The 10,671-nt window shown below is 45.2% G+C and overlaps 1 protein-coding gene across 5 annotated transcripts in view; it reads left to right on the forward strand.

The window, feature by feature from the left end:
• The window catches only part of GNE (glucosamine (UDP-N-acetyl)-2-epimerase/N-acetylmannosamine kinase), an 80,781-nt gene extending 72,392 nt beyond the window's left edge, over nt 1–8,389 (forward strand). For 4 of the 5 annotated variants that reach the window (XM_012000604.1, XM_012000607.1, XM_012000606.1 and 1 more), the window contains 4 exons: nt 149–370; nt 2,830–3,012; nt 4,550–4,666; nt 5,254–8,389. In XM_012000604.1, the coding sequence (XP_011855994.1) occupies nt 149–370; nt 2,830–3,012; nt 4,550–4,666; nt 5,254–5,489 (758 nt within the window). In that variant the 3' untranslated portion in view covers nt 5,490–8,389. The remainder of the gene's footprint in view (nt 1–148; nt 371–2,829; nt 3,013–4,549; nt 4,667–5,253) is intronic. The other variant, XM_012000608.1, reaches the window with a different exon arrangement.
• Nucleotides 8,390–10,671: the final 2,282 nt, after the last annotated feature.

Genomic DNA, 10,671 nt, shown 5'->3' on the forward strand with positions numbered 1-10,671 from the left:
ACTGTCTAATATTTCCTTGCAGTCCTTGGTAATGTTTGTCTTAGGAGATCTGCGGTGAATGAATCTGTGTTCTAAGCCAAGAAAGTCAGCACACTTTCCTGAGATTGCTCATCAGCATTATTTTCCTTGTGTTCATGGTGGAGCGCAGGCATTTCCACAGGTGGCCGTGTAAATCCTCGGGAAGGAATTGTGCTGCATTCTACCAAACTGATCCAAGAGTGGAACTCTGTGGACCTTAGGACCCCCCTTTCTGACACTTTGCATCTCCCCGTGTGGGTAGACAATGATGGCAACTGTGCTGCCCTGGCAGAAAGGAAATTTGGCCAAGGAAAGGGACTGGAAAACTTTGTTACACTTATCACAGGCACAGGTAAGAAGGGGTAGCGGGAGGTTGGTTCAGGAGCTAGAATGTATATTGGAGCATGTCTTCAACATGGTCAGGTGGTTACAACTCTACCTTAGCCTTCACTTCCTGCTTGACTAGAGCCTGAAGGTGAGCCACATGTGGCCTTCTCATGTCTTTTCTGAGCATGTGCCCAGCCTTAGACATGCATGTGACCTTCTAAATTCCAGGAACTTGTCAGAGCTATTCAAAGCTCTTATTTCCCACAGCTTCTCATTTCCCAGCTTTTCCTCCCAGTCTTTTTGGTTAGTGTGTTGGGTGCCCCAGCTGTTATCCTTTGCCCTAGGCAGCAGAGACTAATATATTTTACCTTGAAATGTTTTTGATAAACACCCTTCATGTAACCCCCTCAGCACTGGGTAGTTCCTAGTTAGTTGAGATGAAAGCAGGCCCTTTGAGGTGGTCCTCCAGGGAGCTGACAGGCAGGTCAAAACAAACAACCACAATTTTTTGAGAATAAGTTTGTCCTGCCCCATCAGGTACTGGTATCCAGTACTGTATCTGTACACCAGTACTGGGAGTGTGGACTGTTGTTCAAGGTCACCACCAAGCTGGAGAGCGGGTGATGGGACCAGGGTAGGTTAAAACACCAGAAAGTTCTCTTAGCAAGATTCAGCTGGTTTTGTTTTGTTTTTAGACAAGGTTGCACCATGTTGCCCAGGCTGGTCTTAAACTGCTGGGCTCAAGGGATCCTCCTGCCTTGGCCTCCCCAAAGTGCTGGGATTACAGGCATGACTCCCAAAGTGCTGGGATTACATGCACCTGGCCCTGGTTTTTGTTTTTTAAATTAAGCATTCTTCTGTTTGTTGCAAACAGTTAGTTTCCAGAGTTAGTTTCCAGAGTTCCAAAAAGGTTGATTCTGACACTTTTACCAGTTTTTTCCTGGCTTTAGTGGCAGAATGGACTTTTGGAGTTCCCTGCTCTGTCATTTTTTTATGACATCCCAATTTGTTACTTTTTTTTTTAATTGTATATATTTTAAGTGTATAACTTGATTTTTAAATGAGGAAACAGACTCGGCTAATAAGTGGTTGAGCCAGTTTTTGGTACAGATATGTCTAACTTCAGAACCTATATGTGCTTAAATTCTACATTACACCACTTCCCCTTTAAGCTCATGTACTTATTTATTTATTTATTTAGAGAGTGAGTCTTGCTCTGTCACCCAGGCTGGAGTGCAGTGGCGCAATCTCGGCTCACTGCCTCCCAGATTCAAGCGATTCCCGTCTCAGCCTCCCAAGTAGCTGAGATTACAGGCATGTGCCACCACACCCAGCTAATTTCTGTATTTTTAGTAGAGACAAGGTTTCACCTTGTTGGTCAGGCTGGTCTTGAACTCCTGACCTCAGGTGATCCACCCGCCTCAGCCTCCCAAAGTGCTGGGATTACAGGGGTGAGCCACCACACCTGGCCTAAGCTCATGTACTTTAGCTCATGCTCATCCTCTTTTAGTTCCAGACACAGTTTTAGCAAACTTGGATACCATTTCCTGGCTCAGAGCAGTGACTAAGCTGTAAATCAGAGGACTAGGGGTTGAGGAATAAGTGCCCAAGATGTGACAGATGGCAAGACGACCCTTAAAAGCAGAGCCTTCTCAGGCACAATACCCTTTACTCCTTTGTAACTGCTAAACACCATAACAAAAGACAGTCACTGATATTTGTAATTATTGAATCACAGATTTTTAGACATGGCAGCATCAAAAGAGGCAAAATCATATTTCCTATTTTCTGCTTCGGGAAGCAGGTAGTGTGTGATACAGTTTAGAAAGACTTATCTTGGGTTTTCCTGAGCAGAGCCTGAGACAAGGATTTAGGTTCAGGTATGGTTTTTTGGAGGTGACCCCAAAAAGCAGGGGGGAGAGTGGAAAGAATGAAACAGAGCAGGAAGAAAGCCTTTAAGGATATATTAACATTATTGAAGTTGACTTGGGGGCAAAGGGGGCTGAACTCCACCGGCACCTCCTGAGAAGCCTGCAGAACAGCATCCAGAATTGTCCTGTGGATCTGCTGGCTCCTGCCTTGCCTCGGTTGCAGGTTGCCCCTGGGTGCTGTGCCTGCATGGCTGGGTAGGATCTTGCTTCAGTGTTGGAGAAAGCCTTGGTGCAGAAAGATGGGCAGTGTGTGCTGGACCAGAGGGTCTACTACCCACAAGGTGGGCATGCACTTGCGCTGCACTGTCCCCACAGCTGTGTTTGAAATCACAGTGACCCAAGCAGATGGGTCACAGGGCATCAGAGGATCTGCTAAAAACATTTCCATCCAAAATGCTACCAGAGAATGCTTTATGCTTAGTGGGCTTCATCTGTCTAGAGAAATATATATAGACCCTCACATGCCAAAGCTCTGCTAAATAGATGAGGCGTTGTGATACCAGTTTTCTGTTTCAGGTAAAGCACCCTCAGTGATTTCTGTCCCTCACTGTAGGAATCGGTGGTGGAATTATCCATCAGCATGAATTGATCCACGGAAGCTCCTTCTGTGCTGCAGAACTGGGCCACCTTGTTGTGTCTCTGGATGGGCCTGATTGTTCCTGTGGAAGCCATGGGTGCATTGAAGCATACGCCTCTGGAATGGCCTTGCAGAGGGAGGCAAAAAAACTCCATGATGGTTGGTGTCCCTCTCTCAAGGAATTAAGTAACCAAATAGTAGACAAGTACTTCAAAGTGGAAATTCCAAAGAGAGCTGAACACTGAAGCCAGAAGTTTCCCCCCTTTCACTTCTTAGAGAAAAAGCAGGGCTCCCTCGCACTAAAACAGCACAGCCTCCTTGGTCCTGACCCATACTGCCACTCTTCCTCCCCAGGGGTGGTGGTACACAGAGGTCTAGAGTTCCAAGATAGCAGGGAAGATTTCCTTCAGTTGTTTTCTCAGCCAGTAGCACAGGGTGGGTACTTAATACACATTTTAATGAAGAAATAAATGGACAAAACATGTTATGTATATACCACACATACATGCACTGTATGTGTAGTATATCTATGCTTCATACATAAAAAGAGTGTAGATTTTTGGCCCCCAAAACCAATTTGTGAGCATATGCTGAAGGAAAGGAAATGGGGAATGGTGGCCGAGAGTGCAGGAGAGACGTGTATAGAGCCCTACACAGTAGGGTTCTGAAGAGGTGGGAAGAGATGAGCTGCAAAACCAGGCACAGGGCCCACGAGAGGGCATGGCGAGCCGAGATGATGGGTGTATGGGATGGGAAGCAAAAAGGTAGGGGATCATTGCGTGGTGGTGCCCCCTATGAGAGAGGTAAGAAGTATGCTCGTCTGTTGGCAGTGGGGGTAGAAGGACTGGGAAGGCGGTGAAGGTATAGAAGAGAGCAGTCAGGGAGAATGCATGAGAGCTGTGAGGGCCCAGGGGAGACAGGAGACCACCAGTTGATGTCTAGGTAGCAGTTTGCACAGCTGGGGATTTTTTTCCTTCAGGGTCCAGATATTCTAGCAGATTAGTAGGAGGCAGATTGATCTGAGTTGGTGACAGGCGGAAGACAAGGACTACAGATAACCACGGAAATTCCTGCTGCTTACTGAGCATTTCTGTGGCCAGCACTTAACTAAGTACTTTATGTTCATGATCTCATTTCATTTCTCAGATAACCTTGCCAGGGTAGGCACTATTGCCCTCATCTTCCAGGAGGGAGGAATGTGTAGAGGTGAGGTGACAGGCATGGGGTCATGCAGCTGGGAGAGGCAGAGCTGGCACTGACCCCAGGCCTGTGTCTGTTCCTCAGCTGCTGTGCCTTGCTGCCATAGAATGTGTGGTGCTGGCAGATGGCACAGCATTGTGTGGCATGAGTAAGGAAGGAGTGAATGTGGGAGGAAGGTGGTAATTTGGAGAAAAGAACACTTCAAAGACTGTCTGCTCCTGGAAGTGAGAAGTGAGGGAGCCAGAGGGGTAGGAGGCTGTCGTCAGACTTGAGGTTTTTCCAGGAAGATAGGTTCTGGGTTATGTACAACCAATTAGCAAGAGGGTAGCAAAAGCTTTAGGGGCAGTGTATAGAGATGTTTGTGAATGATAAGCTTTGCAATTGTGAAAAGAAAACACCATCTTCCCATACAGGGGCTTGCTTTCCACAGGCCCAGTGGTGAGCTTGGCCTCCCCAAGGCTCATTAGTGACTGCTTTTCCTTCTCACTCTGCTCAGAGGACCTGCTCTTGGTGGAAGGGATGTCAGTGCCAAAAGATGAGGCTGTGGGTGCGCTCCATCTCATCCAAGCTGCGAAACTTGGCAATGCGAAGGCCCAGAGCATCCTAAGAACAGGTGAGCATGTGGCTGCAGGTGGCTGTGCTGCAGGGGGTAGCCTCAGACATCATATGGCCCAGCCTGGCCCCAGAAGAGACCCTGCTTCTCTTAGGGACAGGTGCTTTGCAGTGTCTGTTCAGAGGTTTCTTTCCTAATTACTCAGAGGTAAAAAGGGAATTGCATTCAAGGTATTTGGCAGCATTGCCTTTTTCAGCAGGTGTTTGGTTTGGTTTGACAACTATAAAAATGCTCCATGTTCATTTTACAGGAAATTTAGAGAAATAAAGGACAGTTGTAAGAAAAAATATCACTTAGAGTTTTCCCATTTGGAGATACCAACTATTAACATTTCCTTCAAGTCTTTCTATTCATTTTTTTGCCTAGTGGAGATCGTGTGGTACACCCTGCTTTTTCCACTTGAGGCTGTCACATGATCATTTTCTCATATTAAGAATCAACCGTGAACTGCTTTTAAAACACTGCCTCCCACTGCATGCTGTGGATGTTCTTTATCATTTCTGCTGCTGGCTCTTTTCTGCCTCCCTCTTTGGTATTTTGATTTTGGCTTCTCTCGGAAACTCATTTTAATTTTTATCTCCCTGCAGCTGGAACAGCTTTGGGTCTTGGGGTTGTGAACATCCTCCATACCATGAATCCCTCCCTTGTGATCCTCTCTGGAGTCCTGGCCAGTCACTATATCCACATTGTCAAAGACATCATTCGCCAGCAGGCCTTGTCCTCCGTGCAGGACGTGGACGTGGTGGTTTCGGATTTGGTTGACCCCGCCCTCCTGGGTGCTGCCAGCATGGTTCTGGACTACACAACGCGCAGGATCTACTAGACCTCCAGGAACAGACATGGACCATCTCTCAAGAGCTCCTGAGTGGAATCAAGTTTTTGTCTTTAGGATGACCATTTCTTAACAATCAAATCTGGTATTGAACTGCAGGTGACTTTGGCAGAGAAATTTTTTGCTTTTGGTCTCCTCTTCCAAAGTCACCTTTCCCAACTCCTATTTTTGTAGATGCTGTTCTTTCTGATATTTTCCTAGTAGGGGTCATTTTAGCTTCAAACCCTGTAAGTTCCAGTCACAATTTTCTGTGCCAAAGTAGCTACAATAATAGAGAGGAAGCCTTAGAACTCTGCTTACTAATGTATTAATATCACTGAAACCTGCAGGCCTTGCCTGGGATGTCACTTCATCCTGAAGTTTGCATTAATAATCCTTCCAGGCCGGGTGCAGTGGCTCACACCTGTAATCCCAGCACTTTGGGAGGCTGAGGTGGGTGGATCACGAGGTCAGGAGATTGAGACCATCCTGGCTAACATGGTGAAACCCCATCTCTACTAAAAATACAAAAAATTAGCCGGGCGTGATGGTGGGCCCCTATAATCCCAGCTACTTGGGAGGCTGAGGCAGGAGAATGGCATGAACCTGGGAGGCAGAGCTGGCAGTGAACTGAGACCGTGCCACTGCACTCTAGCCTGGGTGACAGAGCAAGACTCTGTCTCAAATAATAATAATAATAATAATAAATAATAATAATAATCCTTCCAGTCGGGCACAGTGGCTCATGCCTGAACACTTTGGGAGGCTGAGACACGTGGATCACCTGAGGTTAGGAGTTTGAGACCAGCCTGGCCAACATGGTGAAACCCCACCTCTACTAAAATACAAAAATTAGCCACGTGGTGGCATGCACCTGTAGTCCCAGCTACTCGAGAGGCTGAGGCAGGAGAATTGCTTGAGCCCGTGAGGCCGAGCTTGCAGGGAGCCAAGATCATGCCACTGCACTCCAGCCTGGGTGGCAGAGTGAGACTCCATCTCAAAACAAAAAAAATCCTTCCTCCTCTAACCCCAAACTAAGATCACAGAAGGTGATCCAGTCAAGGAACAGAGGGAAGTCTTACCAGGAAGGGCTTAAGTACGCTTTTTTTTAAACAGCTTTATTGTTTTTTTTTTTTTAAAGCCTACGATTTGATAAGCCTTGACATATGTATACCTGTGAAAGCATCACAATCAAGACATTGGACATATCACCCCTACATCTCAGATATCCCCCCTAATCCTGGATACCATTTGTTGAAAGATGTTACTACTCTAGCTGAACTTACAAGAGACTTTAGACCAGGGATCTAAATTACAGTGGCCTTAGTGACCTTGTCCTTATCTTCTTAGGAGAGCTGAGAAGCCACTGGGACTTAGAGCCTAAAAAAGGAGATTAACTGTCCCAAAAGGATCTTTGCTACTGACCAGCAGACACTTCTTCCTTCAATAGCCTTTCCTACTGTGTTGAGTAACACCCTAGGGTGTTTATTAAAGCAGTGTTTGTATGAGTTTTACGTAGAGCCCAGAGCCGTGAATCAGGATTCTGGCTACATAATTCACGTTTTCATTGGTGTCAAAATACAAAAGCCAAAGTTCTGGCTATGAACTGTAACTTGAAAGAAATACTAACTGCCACCACTTATTAAGTGCCTACTGTGTGCCAGGCTCTGAACTAGGTGCTTCATATACATTATCCTAAATTCTCTCAACATATGAGGTAGGTGTTTTAATTTTTATTGTATAGAACTTGGTGTGTTTGACACTTGGTGTGTTTAAGCTATGCGGCTAGAGAGAGGGTTTGATTCCAGGTCCCTCTGTGCTTTTTCTGCTAAGCCACACAACCTCTCATTTCAAAAACTTTCAAAATGCTAACATACTCTAATTCACTCTAGGCCACCAAAACCTTTAATACTAATATCTGATTTGTAAATGACTTAATGTATCCTTGACCCTATCAGCTGAATTTAATCAAATACTCCTCTCTGCTGTGAAATTTTACCAGTATAGTATTTGGTCTAGTGACAGGTGTTTTATTTTTTTGAGACGGGGTCTCACTCTGTCACCCAGGCTGGAGTTCTGTGGTTCAATGTAACCTCTGCCCCCCGACTTCAAGTGATTCTCTTGCCTCAGCCTCCTGAGTAGCTGGGATTACAGGTGCATGCACCACGCCTGGCTGATTTTTTTTTTGTATTTTTAGTAGAGACAGGGTTTCACCACGTTGGCCAGGCTGGTTTTGAACTCCTGTCCTCCGGTGATCCTCCCACCTCTGCCTCCCAAAGTGCTGGGATTACAGGCGTGAGCCGTCGCACCTGGCCCTAGTGACAAGTTTTTATGGGTACTTTTAGATATTTAAAAAATCATGTGCATATATTTTTCAGATTTTTATTTTGGGAAAATGAAGGTTTCTACAACATATTGTTTCAGTGTTCAAATAAACTGAAGGAATCAACATTACATTTGAACTATATCCTTCCTAGTGGGTTAGTGTGAAAAAGTTTGGCTGGTTCCTAAAACTCTACCAGCCCTGCAGAAATCTCCAGGGCCTGGTTATTGTTCAGACATTCCATGGTGATTCCTGGGAAGGAAGCTTGGCTCCTCAGTTTCTGAGTCTGGGGTGAGATGATGTTCCATGAAGGGACATCTGTTCTTTGGTGTAATCTCTTACGGTGAAATGTGCTCTGTACATCAGACAATTGCATTGCTACCAAGTTTCATACAAAATACTTGAAAGGATGGTATTGAATCTAAAACCAAATATTAGTTTTTATTAAACTTATGGGAAGGCTAATATATTCCAACATAAATTATTACATATGGTTAAGTAATTGCATGTTAATTTATTTTAATGTAAATATTTTTATGTTACTGTTCTGAGCCAAATTCTAAAGAAAAAATACATTTCCTTGTTGAAATCCTGTTGTATTTTGTTTTGTTTGTAACTCACTAGCCAAAAGCATTTTCCTTCCCAGAAGAGATTTAAAGTTGTTGCATTGCTTACATTTTGAAGGTTATATAACTTCCTTAAGGCCTCTAATATCACTGCTTTCTTAACCAAAAAGTCTATTAATAGAAAGCATGGCTGGGCATAGTGGCTCCAGCACTTTGGGAGGCTGAGGCGGAAAGATTGCTTGAGCCCTAGAGTTCAAGACCAGCCTGGGCAACATGCCAAAATCCTACAAAATAATACAAAAAAATTAGCCAGGCGTGCTGGCGAGTGCTCTAGTCCCAGCTACTCAGGAGGCTGAGGTGGGAGGATCACCTGAGCCCAGGAGGTTGAGGCCTGCAGTAAGCCATGATCATGTCATTGCACTCTAGCCTGGGTGACAGAGTGAGACCCTGTCTCAAAAACAACAACAAAAACAAAGCATTGTTATATATAACATTGAAAATTCGGCATAAAAAAGCAAAGTAGCCCCAAGAAAGGAGTTTGAAACTAAGTACTGAGCACTCACTGAGTTCCTAGACCCACTCCCTCTTTTTATGAGGCCCCATGTGGGTCTCATACAGATATTAGAAACAATCCCAAATTACTACTGCTGTGTAACCACCTCAAAACTAAACAGCTTAAAACAACAGTAATTGTTTCATGTCGTGGTTTCTGTGGGTCAGGATTTGGGAAAGGCTCAGACTTGACAGTTGTAGCTCAGAGTGTCCTGCACTTGTAGTTGTCAGCTGGAATAGCAGGAGGCTGGCTGGTGAGGCATCTCCCACTGTGTGTGGTTATAGGGTCTCTCAGGTGGCCCCTGTGTGTGGGTTAGTTTGGGCTTCCTCACCACATGGGTAGCTTCAGAGGTAGAATTTTTTATGAGGTGGCTCAGGGCCACCAGCTAGTTGTTCCAAACTGCCTTTTATGACCTAGCCTTGGAAGTCATCACAGCATCACTTTCGTCACATTATTCAGACACCTCTCCATCTAGAGAATATCACAGATTTTGTTGACATTTAAAATTGCCACCTCCCACCTCAAGAAGCCCAGCTGGTGTGGGAGGCAAGACTACCAAAAATAAGCTGCCCCAGGTAGATGGCCATGGGAGTTCAGGGGAAGGGGGTGGCCTTTGAATTAGTTCTGGGATTTTGACATCTGGAATGGCATTAGCAGGTTCCAGTAGGAACAAAAGTCTGTGAACAGTGATTGCTTGATTGTAATCAGATTTGACCAAAGGGGGAGGAATAAGCAGAGGCCAGAAATGTGGGCCAGGTCAAGGAAAGCCCAATTAAGAAGCTTGGAAAGGGGGAGGTAGCAGGAAAAGTAATGAAAGCTCCTTCCAGCCAAAAATAATTAACATTGAAGAGATAGTGGCCTTTCCTTCTTGGCAATGGCAACACCTAACCCCCATCCTGAGCATGTTATTACAGTTTCCCTCAATCTCCAGTTTGGAAATACCAGGTAGTTATAAGAAGATTACTGAAATATAGCTTTAATAATTGCTTGGAACATCACCTAAAATAAGCCAGGTACTATGCCAGGTTCTGAAGGCAGATAATGAACTTACTGGTGTCTGAACGAAGCACGGGCTCCTGGAAACACCTGTATAGATCAGCAGGATGCTGCCCCAGCATTCTTTCACATCAACATCAGCCCACCCCCAGTTTGGAATTAACTGGTGGGAGCTACAGCCGGGTCCAGTGCAGCTTTCTGTGACCATGGACATGTTCTATAATCTGTGCTATCCAATTCAAATGCTACCTAACCACATGTGGCTACTGGGCACATGAATTGTGACTAGGACTAGAAATGTATTTTAAATTCATTTAAATAGCCACATGTGCCTGGTGAATACTGCATTGGACAGCACAGGTCTAGATGAAGGACTTCACAAGAGAAATATGAACCAAGTGCTTGGGATGTGCTACGGGACTCAACAGTAATGGGGCTAGCCACATGTGAATGCTGTCCTGACTCAGGCTTAGTGGCCAGATCCAAGTGAGTCAAGGTCTTACTAGAGTCTACATGCCCCAGACAGACTCCTGCTGAAATATACTATCCAAGACCCTAAACCGAGGGACACTGGCAAACAAGAGCCCATCTGGGAGAAAACGACTAGGCTGGTGAGAGGATTCACAGCTGTGTCTTAGGTAGATAATGAGGGGGTTAACCTTCAGCCATTAAACTCCCTTCTCAAATGAAAATGTCCACAGAATCCCACTCTAGATCCCGGCGCTATAACCCCCTCAGCCATTAAACTCCCTTCTC

This window comes from Mandrillus leucophaeus, unplaced genomic scaffold (genome assembly GCF_000951045.1).
Source record: "Mandrillus leucophaeus isolate KB7577 unplaced genomic scaffold, Mleu.le_1.0 Scaffold632, whole genome shotgun sequence".
NCBI classification, from domain to species: domain Eukaryota; kingdom Metazoa; phylum Chordata; class Mammalia; order Primates; family Cercopithecidae; genus Mandrillus; species Mandrillus leucophaeus.